General features: G+C 39.2%; 1 protein-coding gene across 9 annotated transcripts in view; it reads right to left on the bottom strand.

Moving 5' to 3' along the window:
- Positions 1–18,230, bottom strand: part of SKIC3 (SKI3 subunit of superkiller complex) — a 112,186-nt gene that overhangs the window by 92,703 nt on the left and 1,253 nt on the right. For 4 of the 9 annotated variants that reach the window (XR_011966440.1, XM_072606090.1, XM_072606097.1 and 1 more), the window contains exons 1-3: positions 17,234–17,369; positions 14,233–14,308; positions 1,097–1,187 (exon numbers count right to left, since the gene is read on the bottom strand). Coding sequence is in view for 8 of the 9 variants with exons in the window: in XM_072606090.1 (XP_072462191.1) it covers positions 1,097–1,187; positions 14,233–14,249 (108 nt within the window). In the remaining variant the exon portion in view is untranslated. Of the gene's footprint in view, positions 1–1,096; positions 1,188–8,775; positions 8,936–14,232; positions 14,309–17,233; positions 17,370–18,230 lie in introns of those variants that run through there. The other 5 variants (XM_072606093.1, XM_072606092.1, XM_072606095.1 and 2 more) reach the window with 4 other exon arrangements.

Genomic DNA, 18,230 nt, shown 5'->3' with positions numbered 1-18,230 from the left:
AACCTGTGATATTTGGAAAAACCCACAAAGCTAAAACCATACTACTATCACCTACTGTTTCACAAACACAAAGATAGTTTAAGAAGCCAATTGTGAGTAGGACACACCCTTAGCAATTTGGGTCTTCTCTTCCAAGAACCTACCACAACAACTTACCCTCAGTAACTGAAACAATGCCATAGTCCTTTCATTATCATCAGGGGCCCAAGGAAGCAAGAACCACCATGCAACAGCGTTCCTTCCCTATTACCTGCTCTTTCATCACTAGACTAAAAAATGTCTTGTCCTGGTATCCAAACCTAAGGCTCTACATGGAAGCTGCATGGCATCACAAAAATGTTGTCTCATTTGAGTCTCACGACAAGCCCAGGAGATAGGTGCTGTTATTATCCTGACTTTACAGATGAGAAAACTGAGGTAGAGAGAGGTTAAGTCACCTGTCTGGGGTCAGAAAACTAATATAAAGTATCTGAGACATGATTAGAACTCAGGTCTTCCTGACTCCAAGTCTGACATTCTATCTACTGTTCCATGTAGCCACTCCAATTGTAAAAAGCAAGCAGTGTCACACTCAGTATCTACAGTATACAAGTAATATAAATTCCTAACTGCAGGAACTGTAACAGAGCAATATGTTCAATCAACTGAATTAAGTTATTGCACACAACAAAATCTTACATGTACATGATTATATTAAGAATTATCATATCTATAAAGTCCATAAGCTCCATCACTAGACCATGCACTCCTTGGAGCATGGACTGTTTTCTGCCTTTTTTTACACATTTAGTACTTAAACGTATGGTACCTTTAAGTGCCACAAGAGGGGATTGAAAGCTACTACAACTGACTAAGGTATCTTTTTTTAGCTAATGGACTGAAAGGCTCTTCCCAAAAAAACAATATATGAAATAAAAACTGAATGCAACAGCCACACATATTCTACTATTTATCTCCAATCAAAATTAATCAACTTCATGATTCTATATTTTTTGTGTGCTTAGGCTATATCTGATCATATGCACACTCATAGCCAGTGCCTATAAATGAGGTGATAATGTAACTAATTTTAGTAAAATTGGAAGAGTTCTATTACCTTACAATGTTTTAAAGCTTCCTTATAGTCTTTGTTTCTTATTGCATCTCTGGCACTTTTCAATGCTGTCTTCACCTGCTTATTTGACATCCTATTAACAAAAAGAAATGACATTATAGTAACATCTCACTTATCCAGGAAATAGATTTCCAGCAACTTTAACTCATATAACACAGTATGTCACTTGAAAGTAGCTTTCAGGAACATTGGAAAAAAGCAAAAATCCAAGAACTTTGTTCTGTGAAAAAGACATGAAACTGCTACTCTGACATTGTTATAAATGAAATTAAGGTTAATAATTTAACAAACTTGGCTATTTGGTTTCCCCAGGGAACCATTAATTCTATCAGTTATACTGTACAGCAACCAGAAATATGAAGCAATGTAGAAGTAAAAGGCAATTTATCTTATACACCCTTGTTCTACGAAAATAAAGATTATGAAACATGGTTGAGCCTTTTCTTGAAAATTTAGTCATAATTATGAATATTAATTATGCAAAAATATTGTCAGTTTATCAAGGTGTGTAAAGGACTGCTTGTTTTCTTTTTGTTTGTTTGTTTTGTCAAGGCAATCAGGGTTAAGAGATTTGTCCAAGGTCACACAGCTAGTAAGTGTCAAATGTCGAGGATACATTTGAACTCAGGTCCTCCTGACTCCAGGGCTGGTTCTCTGTTCACTGCATCACCTAGCTGCCACAAGACTGCTTCTTCTCATATTAAACTGTTGTTCTTTTTTAGTTACCAAGCGAGAAAAGAGGATTGAAATCACAGAATTTCCAAAGTGAAAAAGAACTTAGCAGTCAATTATTTCTACCCACACCTAAAAGAAATCCTCACTATACTCTACCTAAAACAAAGTTATCCATAGGCCAGAAGAATTACATTTTTAAAAGATTCCCATCAAAAATGGTTAAGATTTTTAAAAAGGCATAACCTTTGGTATGGAAATAAGTATGGAGAATCAAAAAGGTAAGGAGTTACTCCATCTAATGAGAAAATTCCTCCTCAAAATCCTGTATCTTCTTAGCTAAAATTCCCCACACAAACAAATACACTTTTAAGCTCTAATACTTAAAAAATTACTGCCAATCTCTCATCTGCATAAATTTCTCAGGGAAAAATATTAAAGCAAAGCCAGAAATAAGTTGTGACTTTCCTATGGGATTAAACACACTCAGAAAACTTACCACATAACTAAGATTTAAGTCATAAGATATATTACAAAATTAACTGAAATAGATTTTAATTTGTCATAACTGAGCTTGGAGATTTGCACTTCTATTTTAGCAACTACACCCAAGGAAGTTCACAGCTTTATATGAAGGAGAGAAGTGTAATTTGGGGAAATAACTTGAAGCCAAAAAAGAAAGCAGAATTCATGTGTTGTTATTTTTCAATTCATCATCCTTATCATGAAGCTGAGTTCAAACCACTTGAAACACAGCTCTGTCTTTGGCCCGGTTCTGGCTGATATTTTATCAACCAGTTGGATGAAAGTATGGATGATATACATATCAAAATTTCAAAGAAAAAACTAAGGAGTGGAGGGAATAACTAATATATGGAACAGCAGAATGGGTGCCCCAACATCTTAACAAAGCTAAAATTCGAAGATGAAATTTAACAGGGACAAATTTACAGGCCTAAACCAAGGTTTACTATCTATACTGGTTACCATATAGAAAGTAAATAATCAGACAAAAGGCACTTATTACGCACTGACAACGAAACTTAGTACGACATTAAGCACTGGGAATCAAAGACAAAATAACGAACAGGTCCCCATTCTAAAAAGAGATTACATTCTATCAGGGGAGACAACACATACACATAATTCTATTCAGAATAATTATAAGATTGTCTGGGGAAGGAGGGCATTAGCAGTTGAGGAGATTGGATTTATGAAAAAGTAGTATTTGAGTTTATTCATGAAAGAAGGGATTATACCAGGCAGAGGCAGAGAGAGAGAGAGAGAGAGAGAGAATGCAGTATTTCAGGCATGCAAAGGCACAAAAGACAGGAAAGAGAGTATCATATGTGAAAAATAGGAAGAATCTAGAATGGAAAGGGGGAATGATGTGTAAAAAAACTAGAAAGCTAGGTTGAGACTAAGCTGTGAAAAACTTCAAAAGCAACGTTCTTGTTATCCTAAAGGCAATATCATGGGGAAAGATGTGGCTAAAAAGCATTTCACATAGATCTGGAAGTTTTAATAGACTATCAAGATAAGTGAGTCCGCAGTGAGGTATTATAGGCCAATAAGCTAATGTAATATTAGCGGACAGCACTCAGATTGAATTTCACCAAACCAAATCCCATCAGACAAATATGGTAAAGAGAAATCAACACTAAGATCAGAAGATGTGGTTTAAATCCTAGTTTAACCTCTCCAAGCCTCAGTTTTCTCATGTGTAAAATGGGGACCAGAGGATCTGGCTAGCAGAGATGTTAGAGGTCACTTGTTCAGTTGAGAAAACAGGTCCACAAAGTAACTTTCTCAAGGTCATGCATGCAGTAAGCTGCAGTCACAAGATCCGAACCCATATCCTTTGACCCCAATTTTTCTTCTGTTTCTACTATAGTGAATAGCTTTCTGAAATAAGTTTTTAATTATTAATTTATTTAAGTTTTCAACATTCATTTCCACAAAACTTTGAGTTCCAACTTTTCTCCCCATCTCTCCCCTCCCCCACCCCCAAATGCCAAGCACTCTGATTACCCCTTCCCCCAATCTGCCCTCTCTTCCAACATCCCTCCTTTCCCTTATCCCCATCTTTTCTTTTGTCCTGTAGGGCAAGATAAATTTCTATACCCCATTACCTGCATTTCTTATTTCTCAGTTGTATGCAAGAATACTCAATATTTGTTCCTAAAACTTTGAGTTCCAACTTCTCTTCCTTCCTCCCTCCTCACCCATCCCCACTGGGAAGACAAGCAATTCAATATAGGCTATACATGTATAGTTATGCAAAAGACTTCCATGATAATCATGTTGTGAAAGACTGACTATTTCCCTCCATCCTATCCAGCCCATTTCTTCTATTCTCTTTTGACCTTGTTCCTCCTCAAGAGTATTTACTTCTAATTGCTCCCTCCTCCCATTGCTCTCCCTTCCAATCATCCCCCCATCCTGCTTATCCCCTTCTCCCCTAGTTTCCTGTATTGTAAGATAGGTTTTCACACCAAATTGAGTGTGCATGTTATTCCTTCCTTGAGCCAAATGTGATGAGAGTAAGCTTCACTTTTTCCTTCTCACCTCCTCCCTTTTTCCCTCCACTTGAAAAGGCTTTTTCTTGCCTCTTTTATGAGAGGTAATTTGCCCCACTCCATTTCTCCCTTTCCCCTCCCAATATATTCCTCTCACCCCTTAATTTTATTTTTTTAGATACTATCCCTTCCTATTCAACTCACCATATGTGTGTGTCTGTGTAAACCCACCAACTACCCAAATACAGAGAAAAGTTTCAAGAGTTACAAATATTATCTTTCCATGAAGGAATATAAACAGTTCAAGTAACTACCTTAGGATTTCTCTTTCCTGTTTACCTTTTCATGCTTGTCTTGATTCTTGTTTTTGAAAGTCAAATTTTCTTTTCAGCTCTGGTCTTTTCATCAAGAATGCTTGAAAGTCCTCTATTTCATCGAATGTACATTTTTTTCCCCTTAAATATTATACTCAGTTTTGCTGAGTAGGTGATTCTTGGCTTCAATCCTAGTTCCTCTGACCTCCAGAATATCCGCGATCCCCTAATATAAATGCTAGATCTTGTGTTATTCTGATTGTACTTCTACAATACTCCAATTGTTTCTCTCTACCTGCTTGCAATGTTCTCTCCTTGACCTGGAATTTGGCTACAATGTTCCTAGGAGTTTCTCTTTCTGGATCTCCATCAGGAGGTGATTAGTGGATTCCCTCAATATTTATTTTGCCCTCTGGTTCTAGAATATCAGAGCAGCTTTCCTTGATAATTTCATGAAAGATGATGTCTAGACTCTTTTTCTGATCATGGCTTTCAGGTAGTCCCATAATTTTTAAACTGTCTCTCCTGAACCTATTTTCCAGGTCAGTTGTTTTTCCAATGAGACATTTCACATTATCTTCCATTTTTTTTCATTCTTTTGGTTTTGTTTTGTGATTTCTTGGTTTCTCATAAAGTCATTAGCCTCCATCTGCTCCATTCTAATTTTTAAAGAACTATTTTCTTCAATGAGCTTTTGAACCTCCTTTTCCATTTGGCTAATTCTGCTTTTGAAAGCATTCTTCTCCTCATTGGCTTTTGGAACCTCCTTTGCCAATTGAGTTAGCCTATTTTTCAAGGTTTTATTTTCTTCAGCCTATTTTTGAGTCTCCTTTAGCAAGCCATTGACTCGCTTTTCATGATTTTCTTGCATCTCATTTCTCTTCCCAATTTTTCTTCCACTTCTCTTACTTGATTTTCAAAATCCTTTTTGAGCACTTCCATGGCCTGAGATCACTAAATATTTATTTTGGATGTTTGGAATACAGAAACCTTGACTTTTATGTCTTTCTCTGGTAATGAGTATTGTTCCTCCTCATCCGAAAGGATGGGAGAAGATACTTGTTCACCAAGAAACTAACCTTCTATAGTCTTATTTTTTTCCCCTTTTGTGGGCATTTTCCCAACCAGTTACTTGACTTTTGGGTTCTTTGTCAAGAGAAGGGTATACTCTGGGGACCTGTAAGATCTGAGTTCCTCCAAGGTGGCATAATCAAGCCTGCACAGTGATCTGGAAGCAACCAGAAACTTTTATGCCCAGATTCTGTGAGTAGCAGAATTTCCTCTCCACACCTACCTCACCTGCAGTTCTGTCATGACTGTACTCAGGGCTGAGGTTCAGATCAGCTGCTCAATTTCCCCAGGGGCTTTAGGCAGAGGGCTCCAACACTAGATGTGTGTCTGCGTGGGTCAAGGCTAGGCTTGCTCCACTCCACGTCAGGTACAACAGACCTTTCCCATTGGCCTTCCAGGTCACCCTGGGCTGGAAGTCGCCTCCATTCTGTCATTCTGTGGCTTCTGCTGCTCTAGAATTTGTTGAGAATCACTCTTTACAGGTATTCTATGGGCTGTGGGGGAAGAGCTAGAGTATGTGCACCTTTCTACTCTGCCATCATGGCTCCACCTCTGAAATAAGTTCTTAATAAACTGAAAGGTACAATTTTTATCTAACTGTGAATTGTTATTACTGAATTCTGAATATTGTACTGTAAAAGGACCACTGACAAGTTCCAGTGTATCATGAGGAAGATTTCTAGCAGGAGGACACTGAGTCACAAACTACACTGGAGAAGCTAAGAACAGTTACCATAGAGGAGGTGGCGGGGCCCAAAGAATTGTGCTCAGATATTAAACTGTCAGGCGAAAGAGGTATTAGCTTTGTTGTGCTTGGCCCAGAAGACAAAATGAAACAATAGGCAGATTTTTGAAGAGCTGCAAATTTTGTCTTCTTAATAGAGTTGTTGAAAAATGGAAAAGGCTGACTTTGTAGTACAAAGTTCTCTATAATTCAAAGGAAAGACTTTAAAGCTATTTACTAGACATTTTGGAAATCAAATTCATACTTTAGATAAAGGCTAATGTTGGATGAGATGACTTCTTAAGATTCTTCCACCTCAGAGCCGTGAGCTCATCCAACCACTCTGGAGAGCAATTTGGAACTATGCCCAAAGGGCTATAAAAATGTGCATACCCTTTGGACCAGCAATACCACTGCTAGGTCTATATTCCAAAGAGATCATAAAAACAGGAAAAGGATTCACATGTACAAAAATATTATAGTAGCTCTTTCTGTGGTGGCAAAGAACTGGAAATTGAGGGGATGTCCATCAATTGGGGAATAGCTGAACAAGTTGTGCTAATTACAAATGTACTGGAATACTATTCTGCTTTAAGAAATGATGAGCAGACGGACTTCAGAAAAACCTAGAAAGATTTATAGGAATTGATGGTGGGTGAAATGAACAGCAGGAGAATATTGTACATAGTAACAGGCCCCTTGTGGGAAGACCTGACTTTGACAGACTTAGCTCTTCTTAGCAATACAGGGATCTAAAACAGCTCCAAAAGACTCATGACAGAAAATGCCATCCACATCCAGAAAAAGAACTTTGGAGTCTGAATGCAGATGGAAGCACACTGCTTGCTCTCCTTTTCTTTTGTTGTTTTGTTTTGTTTCTTCTTTCTCATAGTTCCTCCCATTAGTTCTAATTCTTCTTTACAACATGACTAATGTGAAAAATGAGTGTATACGTAGAGCCTATATGAAATTGCACACCATCTTGAGGAGGAGGAATGAGGGAAGAAGAAATTTTCAAACTCAAAATCTTATAGAACTGAATGTTGAAAACTAAAAATAAATTATATTTTTAAAAAAAGATTCTTCCAGTTCTAGAAATTATTTGATTCTCTGATACATTTTTGTTACCAAAACAGAGACTTTAGATCTATAATAACTTTTAAAAATTGCACATATTTCCATTTTGTTCCAATCTTCCATCTCTTTCCTCCAAAAATTCCCAATTTACAGAGGTAAATAAACTCAGAACCTAGACTATCTAGGGCCAGGATTTTACCTACTAAAGTCCTATGCTGCCACACACTATCATCTTATTTTAAGAGATTTAAATATCTTTTCTCTGAAGAATTCAAAACATGGGACAGTTCATCTGTTTCAAAAAATGAGCATTTTATCCCCCATTAATAAAATCAACTTCATTATCTATTACCAATAATAATGTCTTGAATTTATCTAGTGATTATCCTTCATTTCATACACATTTGAGTTATTTATCTTTAAAACATGCTTGGTAGGTGAACTGGGACGCTGTGCCACACCAAATCTTGCACATGTGTAAGACGGAGGCAGTGGGATGGCTCACTGGTTAGAGGGTTGGGCCCAAAGACAAGAAAACCTGAGTTCAAATTCAGCTTCAGATGCTTATTAGCTATGTGATCTTAGGCAAGTCACTTACTTACTTCCTTTACCAGCATTTCAGATAAAGAAAATGGAAGCTTACACATGAAAAGGAAATAAGGCTAAAAGTTCCAAAAAGTTTCTCCAGTAATTTTAACACTAAAAAAGAAAACTCAATTTGGAACTTAGGAAATTTAATTTTAAAATACATCAAAAGTCTTAACTTTTAACATTCTATAAGCTATCTAAATTCATCATTCTACTGTAATAATTTTTTAATCATCACAAACCGTATTTGTCTCGCAGAAAATAAAGTGCTATTAAACTTAAGCTTAATATTAAAAACAAATTTTATCATTTTTTCATGGTCTATTCATTTAAAATCAGGTCTCTCAATGGAGCTGGAAGAAGAGCTAAGCAGAAATAAAAGAGCAGCAGTATTAATAAAGGAAAAAAATCAAACTATTAGGCCAAGTCTTTCTTACCTTCTTACACCAAGAAGAGGTGTCAAAGCAACTGAGGAGAACCTCTAGAGGTAGAAAAGCCAAGGCCAGGAAAGCATTTCTCCACTTAACATAAAGTACTCATAAAAGTTGAAGTAAAATGTAGCTACTATGTAAAATACTTACCTGCAATCTGGATTTCATGTTATTTATAAGGCAAGAATGAAACTTCCTGATGGCTACAACCAGACATAAAATTTTTAAAAATATGACTTTGGTCATTTTTACATCATGATCTTACCTGACAATTTTCTTGACTTAAATTTGTAAGTGCAGTTATCAGATACTTTTTTTTAAAGGATTATAATAAATCTTGATTGGAGAGGCCAATAAATTTTAATGTTAAATTCACATTAAAATTTCTTCAAGTTGAAGAATCCTTTGGTAAAAGTAGCTGCAAACTGTGAAAAATAATCATTGTTAGTTTAGATTTTTCTGATAAATAGTATTGAATGTTCAGCAAATGGGAAGGAAATAGAAAAAAAAAATGGTAAAATGAAAGGGGCCATTTTAAAAGACTCAGAATTTTAAAATAAACAAACAAACCCCAAAGTCAAGTTCTGTTGATTCTTACCCTGATAGGTTTCTTGCATTCATTCTTTCCCTTCCATTTTTCCTCCCACTACCTTAGTTTGGATACTCATCACTTCTTACCTGATGCACTGAAAGAACTTGGTCTCTTCCCTTCTCCAGTCTGTCAAACTAATATACAGATACAGAGTCTTGATTGCTCTCCTCCTAAAAAGTTTCAATAGCTCCCTATTGCCTATTTGGAATATGTACAAACTTCTCAATATAGAAAAGTCTTCTACAATCTAGTTCTAAATTTCCTTTGCAACCTTGCAGCAAACATAGTACATATCTCCTACAATCAAGCTAAGTTGACCAACTTGTCATTTGCTACCAAGTGCTTTCTTACTTCCATACCACCCCATCTCCATGAAATGTCCTACTGACTCCAACTCCTGAAATCCTACCCCTTCCCTTAAAAGACAAACTCAAATTCTTTCTCTTAACTTTCTTTGATGTCACTAAAGAAAAATAACCCATCCTTCTCTGAAAGGTCATACTTTATGCTTCTCTTAAGTATCATAGGAGACAGAGTGGTACAGGGAAACAACACTTTTGGAGTCAAATGCTCTATTACTTACTACCCATGTGACCTTGGGAAGCCCACTTAAGCTCTTTGCCCCATAGCTGCCTCATCTCAAAAAGCTGACATTTACACAGAGCTTTAAGGTTTGCAATGAGATTTGCAAAAATTATCTCATTTGATCCTCATCTCTAAAATAAAGACAGATTAGATGATATATCTTAAGTTGCCTTCTAGTTCTAAATCTTATTCCTTTCTTATATTTCCATTTTGTATTATACAGTTATTTGTGTTTATCTCTTGTCTGCCATACAGTTTCTTGAAGGCAGTGAAGATACTTTATTCACTTTTAGTCTTGGGGAGCAAGAAGACCTGGGTCTGAATTCCACCTCAATCATCAAATATGTGACTCCAAGGAAGTTACTTAACTGTTTTCAGCCTCAGTTTACTCAATTCTAAAACGGGCAAAATAATAGCACCTTGTACCAGCAAGGACCCCGGCATACACAGGAGGGCCTGCTGTGCAGGTATCTTAGGTATGCTTTTCTAAAAGGAAAGCAACTTTTGAGGGGTCAACAATCTACTTTAACCAAGCACATATATATCATTCACTTAGTTCAAGGGAAAAAGTCAGCACCCTGAACTTCAGAGAAAACACAAACAGAGAAATAAAGATTAACATACAGGGCTTCCAACTCTCTGACCATAAGCAATTCATACAACACAGATCCAACAGACAGATCCAACTGTCTGACCTCTACATACATCCATAGTTACCTGAGAGAGAAGCACCAACATCTGGGTTTTCCAAGCCAGGGGGCTCCTTAATGGCTACCCAGAGTCTCTCTGGCCAAACACTTCCAATGAGTAAGCCCCAAAACAAAATCCCACCTCAGAGTACATATACACTTTTCAGAGCCAGAGGGCATGACAACCCTAGCGAACCAGTGCCTCATTAGAAATTAACAAAAGGTGTGGGCCTTCCTACAAAACAAATCTCCCAGAATCAAGCTTCCCTTAATGGGCAGGCCCATTAATGGGTGGGGAAGACACCTTAAATAACATTACACACCTACTTTTAAAGGTTACTATGAGAGACAAATGCAAACACCTGCAAAAGTTTGCAGACTTTGAAGTACGATACATGCTAGTAAAGGCATGATCTTTCTCACTGTCAACTAAGTCTAATACGTACACAGAATAGGCAAGCAATGACTGTTTGCTTAATGAACTTCCCAATATTTAGACAGAATCATATCTTTAAAAGGATACAAAAGAAACAACCAATAACTACTGAATGTCTAATTTCATGTTTTTACTGGGCTCTAAAGATAGCATTGTAAAATGGACAGACTGTTAGGCTGGCAATGTAGAAGGGCCTAGGTTCAAATTCTTTCTCAGTGACTTAACCTCTCTGTGTCTGTTTCCTCAACCATAAAATGGAGATAATAATAACTGTAGTGCTTGTACTCTCTGGGTTGAGGATGAATAATGTGAGGAAAGTTGTGAGGTTGTTGTGAGGAAAGATAATGTATCTGTAAAGTACTGTAGGCACCATATGTCACTTATTATTACTGCTGTTAGGTGATACAAAAAGACATGAACCCAAGAAGTTTCCTATCTAAAGACATAAAACACATGTAAAACTATTTTAGAATAATAAAATATTAAACTATGTGGTATTTAGAGAAGAAAGAGATCTCTATGGGCTAGAAAAAAACATAAAGGGGCTTTATGGAGAGAAAAAAGCTCAACTATGCCCAGAAAAGTTCATTTATTTTTTCACAGAGGACGATGAAGAACAGTCCACAGGGCAAATGATTATGAATAGAAGCAACAATTGAGTATGGAGTATATAAAGGACAGTGAAAAAAAGAGCCTAATTATAAAGAAAATGGAGACAAATTACAGGGGGTCTCAAAAGTCAGACAACAAAAGTTTGGACTTCATGTAATACATAACAGTGAAACAGCACAGGAGTTCTTACACAGGTAAGATGTAAAGTCCTCTAAAGGGCACCCCTGCCCCCAAAAGTTTTCTTTACTGATGACCTAAAATATTTAGCAACCTTTCACATTAATGAAGTTTCTTAGTCTATAGACTAAATGTCTCATGTTCTAAGTTAAGCCTCCTGGTCTTTTCTTCCTAATCTTTTTTTCATTTAATTCAAAAAAGTATTCAACCTGCCAGTCTCTTGCTCTCAACTCAATAGTTGCCCAGAGTATTGTCTCCCCATCCAAAACTCCTAGAGCTCTTTGTCTGGAATCTCCTTTGCCCCTAACCTGTACAATATGTAGGTCTTCACATTCTCCTTCTCCAAGTAAAATATGATGTGACAAATTTAAGGATAAGGGCTATGCCTTTCTTTAATCTTTGTGCCTCTAGCTCTGTGCTTCATACATATTGGCATTTAATGAATGGTCACTGAATGAAGAGCTGATTAAGCACCCCAAGCTGAGTCAGGCCAGGCACTTTATCCAATGCATCACCAAGTGCCGTTTGGTGTAATATACTTGTTTTTAATTTATTCTCCAAGGTACTAGCTGCTAAAACTTCCTTTATAAGTAATTATCTTTCCTCCCTCCTTCAATTATCTTAGGAGGATTATGACATACTTTTAAATCAGTGGTTCTTTTTTAAGGGGGGGGGGGTAAGAATCCTTCTATTAATATCTTTTTATTATTCAAGTTTCTCAAATTTTATTGGTTATCCTTTGTTTTAACATAATCTTCATTTCCAAATATATCCCAAAGAACTAATCCTAAGGGGAAAAAATGAAAGAGAAGGAAAACAATTCAGCAAAACTAGTACATTAACCACTTCTGACAACATATAAAATGTTCCACATCCAAAGTCCCTCATCTCTATAAAGAAGGAATAGATGTGCATTTTTTTCCACCCGTTCTTTAGAGTTAAGCTTGGGCATTACAATTATACAACTTTCAATTTTGGTTTAATTTTGGTTCTTTCCATTTATATTGTCATAACCATTGAGTATAATATGTTCCCTCCTCTGGTTATTTCATTTTGTATTAGTTTATTCTTCCATTACATTCTTATCCCAAAGTATCTTTAGCCTCTCCCCAACCATTGGACGAACACTTTTCCCCACTTCTTTGCTACTACAAAAAATGCTGCTGTAAATATCCTGGCAAAGAGAGGAGCTTTATTTATTTCTATCTTTGATCTTCGTGGGGACTATGCCTAACAGTGAAATTTCTAGATCAAAAACTAGAGATACATTAATCACTTTCCTAGCATAAGTTGAAAATGCTTTCTGGAATGATCAGACCAACTCACAGCTCCCCCAGTAGGGATTATTGTGCTTCTTTCCCATCTTTAGCATCATCACCAATTTGTTGGGTGTAAGTTGAAACCTCAGAGTTGCATTTCTCTTTTTATTAGAATAAAACAGTAGGTCTTTTACAAATAATTTCTACTTATTAAGCAGTTACCATTTGCAAAGCACTATGCTGGCTGCTGGGAATACACAGACAAAAACAAAACAGTCCTGCTGTCAAAGAGCCTATATTGTGCTAAAAACAAAAAACATGTAGGGAGTGAATAAAAAAAAGATAATGTGAAGAAGGAGAGAAGACTGACAACTTAGGGAATCAGAAAAAGTTTCATGAAGAAGCTAGGCTGAGTTTTAAAAGAAGTCAATGACTATAAGAAACAGAAATAAGGAGGGAGAGCACTACAGCCTTGGGGGTTAGCGGCCTCCACAGAGAAACAGAGATGGGAGACAGAAAGCCAAGTGTCAGTAAATAAAGGAGAGAATGCTTAAACAAATGATGTAACGAATTAATTCTGGAAAGGTACATGAAGGCAGACTTTAAATAACAGGCTGAGAAGTTAGCATTTTTTCCTAGAAGCAACAGGGAACCACTGAATGTTCTGAGCAGAGAATAACATGGTGATACCCATGCCTTAGAAAAATAGCTCTGGCCGCAGTGCAGAGGGAGGAGTAGAGACAGGGAAGACTGGAAGCAGGGAGATTAACCAGGAAAGAACACGACAGTCCGAATGAGAGGTGACTACCTGGACTACTGCAGCAATGGCAATTAAGTACAGATAAGAGGATAATGACAATAACTATAACAGCCAACATTTATATAGCACTTATATGTACCAGGAACTACACTAAATACTTTACATTTATTTCATCTGATCCACACAGCAACTCTGAGAGGTAGGTGCCATTACTATATCCATTTTACAAATGAGGAAACTGAGGCAAACCAAGGTTAGATGACTTCCCCAGGGTCACACAGTTATTAAGTATTTGGGGCAGTTTCAAACCAAAGTCATTCCTAGTCCTACACAATAGCCTCTACACCAATGGTCTATAAAAGCAGAATCAATCAGAATTAATAATCAATTAGACATAGAGCTTGAGGGAAAGAGAAGTCAAGACTGACACCAACATTTATATGAAGGGGAAGAAGACTCTATGCCAGCACAATGAGGGCCTTGGGGACACACCATCAAAATACAAGTTCTTCCACTTTGGGGTCTTAGAGTCTATAAAGAGACACAACATCATATCTTTAAACTTTGCTGAAATGTGAAGATAGAACCATCATTAGTTGTCTATATGCTTACCTTTGGACCACTATCATCACTTCTATCTTTTATCTTGCTGGACAGAATTTCAGACAGCATTTCATCCATCCTTCATCTAGTTAAATGTAACAAATAAGATATGAAATTCAAGATCCTGAAACTTTAAGATTTCAAATTTTCTTAAAAATAGATCAAATTAGCTGATTCCCTAATTTAGAGCAGCTGAACAATTAAAACATGTTAGAAGAGAAGAGACATAAGTGCAAAAGTCAGCCAGGCTTCACTGCAGACTTGTCATTAAAGCCTCAGCCTCCTTCTCACTCTAGAACGTTCCTTTGCCTTTCAGCCTCCTCTCCTCATGGTGAGCTCCTTCCCAGCCAACCAAACAACATTCCTCTCTAGGCTCTGCTTTTAATTCTCAGGATTTTACCACCATGCCCCTGTGTGGGGACCTGCTCTGAGGAAGCAGGGAGTTTTTTGGGGGGTTTTTTGCTTGTACTTATCCCTCCAAGGCTAAGCATGTACCTAGAATATAGTAAGCACTTAATAAATGCTTGCCATTGACTTAAAAAGTATGCCAAAGTCTTAGTCAACAAACCATAAGGTGGGAAATGATATAAACAACTGACCAATTTATACCTATTTTGTTTTTAATCTAAGACTTACTTACTTAACTCATACTTAGGTAACATGATGCAATGGAAAGACTTCTGCATATAGAGTCAGAGGACTCCCAGCTAGATTAAAATCCTGGCTCTGCCACTTATCACCTGAGTAAACTTGGGCAAATCACTTTGCTAGTCTATATTTTCTCATGTGTAAAATGAGAGGGTTAGTACTAGATGACCACCGAGGTCTCCTACAGTTCAAAATCTAAGATCACATATATACCCAGAAATTATCGATCTTTTCCTACTGTATTTCAATCCAATTCAATAAGTACCTATTACTATCTGCTATGTGCCAGGCGTTGTGCTATATGGCAACCATAAAAACAAAAACAAGTTTCTGCCCTTGAGTCAAGAAAACAAAGTAAATAAAGATATATACAAAGTTGCTTGAGAGGGAAGAGAAGAGACACTAACACAGGGAGGATGTTTGTTTTTCTTTTAAATGGAAAGGGGAATAGAAAATGATTGTTAAATGAAAAATAAAGTGAAAAATTGAAAAAAATTACATACTGTCTTTAACATTAGATGGCGAAATCCTTCAGGGAAGGAAGTGGAGCTTAGCAAAATGCCTAGTGCTTACATAATAAGCACCTAATAAATACTTGATGACTGGAAGACTAATAAAAATAACACGGGGCCAACCTTACTTTCCTAGAGACCTTCCAAGTTGACTTGAAACATTAAGGAGTACTCTTTGACACTAACCATTAAACCAGTTTTAAATCCGTCTAGCTCAACCCACATTTCCCAACCTTATCCATAAGAACAGCTTGAAATTGTCAAATATTTTGCTAAAATCTAAGTAATATGATATAGTATATGTAACATAGTAAGTAATATAACATCTACAGAATTTCCCAAATCTAAGAACCTGACAACCCTGTGGGAGGGAAAAGGAAATGAGAGTAATCTAGCATAGTCTGTTTTATTTTTAGTTTCTTGCCTTTTAATTAAAATGTTTTTGATATCTTTTATCTGAACATTACACTAATTTCCTATTCTTTACTCCAGACAGACAGAACCAGACAGACTGAACCAGACTTGAGAAAAGATAAAGAATTAAGCAAAGATATCACATATTGATATCAGGTCCTACTCAATCTGTTCTTGAAGGCATGTTCACTCTTGGTGAATAGTTTGCTTTTCAATAGATTCACTAACCATAACCTGAATAATTTGTTTCAAAGTTCTGTCAGAAATTTAGAGTCTGGCTCAATGACCACCACTTTGTAGATTTTACTCTCATCTTTTGTGAAAATTGAGGTGATTTCCCTTCTGGAGTCCCATAGTACCTCTCCTGTTCTCCATTTCTCAAAGATCACTAATACCAGCTCAACAATCATGTCTGACAATTTTTTTTTTTACAGTACATGCATTTCATCTGGGTCTGGTAACTTGGACTCAAGGGCAACTAGGTACTCTTTTACCATGTTCTCAATTATCTTTCCCTGCCTGTTAGTCATTTTTGTCTTTTTCAGTCAAAGAACCTTAATCTTAGTAAAGAAAAGAGTAGAAAAATCAGAATTAAGTAGTGCTGCTCTATCTATCATAGTATCAAACCCTTAGGCAGTCTCATACTTAATTTCCTTTTCAGCATCAGATCATTCTAAGAATTAGTATCCTTCACATAATTTTTACAGATTTAGACAACCGAGGTCTTCTGATTCAGGTAGTGTAATACTAAGTATTACCAAATAATATCAGAGGTATAAAGTGATACTTGGTGATACCAGGTGGTCCAGGGAGTTATCAAAAGCAGGATTTGAACACAAGTTTTCTGTATTCAGAGTCAATGCGTTTTCTACTGTACTATGCCTCCCTGATATTCGGGAACATTAGGTTTAAAAACAGCTGTTTAAAAGAATCTTTTTTTTTTTCCTTTTGAGACCTTGCGCAAAGCAATTTAATTTCTCTGAGACTAACTGACTCGTCTGTAAAATGATGACAACTCAGAGAGGGGCATTAGCCTGCAGTGGACAGAGAGCTGATTCAGAACGGGTCACAGCCCACTTCGGACACACGGCAAAGTCCTAACACTTGGCAGGGCATGGGTCAAGGGAGTTTTCTCATCCAAGAAGTTCTGCATCAATGCAACAGATCCCAGATCGAGGAGGGGAAGTAGGTCAAATCACGAGACCTCATCTTCCAGATAAGGAATCTCAAGCCTACGGAGGTTCAGCGACTCGTCCAGCCTCACCCAGTCACTACGTGTCTGAGGCAAGATCGGAACCAGGTCCGATCCACCAAGCTGCCCACCCCCCAAATAAATACACTCCCACTCCCCGATATTCAGTAAACTTGAATGTGAACCACCGCCGCACTGAACGTGCTAAACTGCGGGTAACTGGCACGGCTTGCCAGCTACCTACCTGAGACTGGGACAGGAGTCAGAAGCGTGGGAGCCGCGCTTCCTTCTGGCCCTTCCAAGGGAAAGTTCAGGAGAGAAGCTGCAGCGACACAAGCACGACTTTCTGAAGCCGCGTCAGACACGCAACGTCACATAATAGCCCACGTTGGTGGGCACAGCAGCTGGGAAGTGGGGCGAGGCCGCACAATCAGACCCCTCTCCCAGAGAGAGGGAGGGGGCGTCCTCTCCCGGGGCCACCCGCGGTCCCTCTTATTCTTACACCTGGAAGGAGGAGGTTGTGCCCCGAAGCCCACCATCACCCCCCCCAGAGGAGGAGGCCGCCCGCAGGGTCCGAGGCCGGGAGTGGGGAGCCCTGGGGAAAGTGGGGAGCCCTGGGAGGAGGCCGCCCGCAGGGTCCGAGGCCGGGGGAGTGGGGAGCCCTGGGAGGGGGCCGCCCGCAGGGTCCGGGGCCAGGGGAGTGGGGAGCCCCGGGAGGGGGCCGCCCGCAGGGTCCGGGGCCAGGGGAGTGGGGAGCCCCGGGAGGGGGCCGCCCCCAGGGTCCGGGGCCGGGGGAGTGGGGAGCCCCGGGAGGGGGCCGCCCGCAGGGTCCGAGGCCGGGGGAGTGGGGAGCCCCGGGAGGGGGCCGCCCCCAGGGGCCGGGGCCGGGAGGGGAGTGGGGAGCCCCGGGAGGGGGCCGCCCGCAGGGTCCGAGGCCGGGGGGAGTGGGGAGCCCCGGGAGGAGGCCGCCCCCAGGGTCCGAGGCCGGGAGGGGAGTGGGGAGCCCCGGGAGGAGGCCGCCCGCAGGGTCCGAGGCCGGGGGGAGTGGGGAGCCCCGGGAGGGGGCCGCCCCCAGGGTCCGAGGCCGGGAGGGGAGTGGGGAGCCCCGGGAGGAGGCCGCCCGCAGGGTCCGAGGCCGGGGGGAGTGGGGAGCCCCGGGAGGGGGCCGCCCCCAGGGTCCGAGGCCGGGGAGGAGTCAAGCTCCGCAAGGAGGCCCCTCCAACCCCTGCCCCAATCAACGC

The sequence above is a fragment of the Notamacropus eugenii genome, chromosome 4, assembly GCF_028372415.1.
Source record: "Notamacropus eugenii isolate mMacEug1 chromosome 4, mMacEug1.pri_v2, whole genome shotgun sequence".
NCBI classification, from domain to species: Eukaryota; Metazoa; Chordata; class Mammalia; order Diprotodontia; family Macropodidae; genus Notamacropus; species Notamacropus eugenii.
Note: the sequence above shows the minus strand (reverse complement) of the source record. Positions and strands in the feature narration are given on the sequence as shown.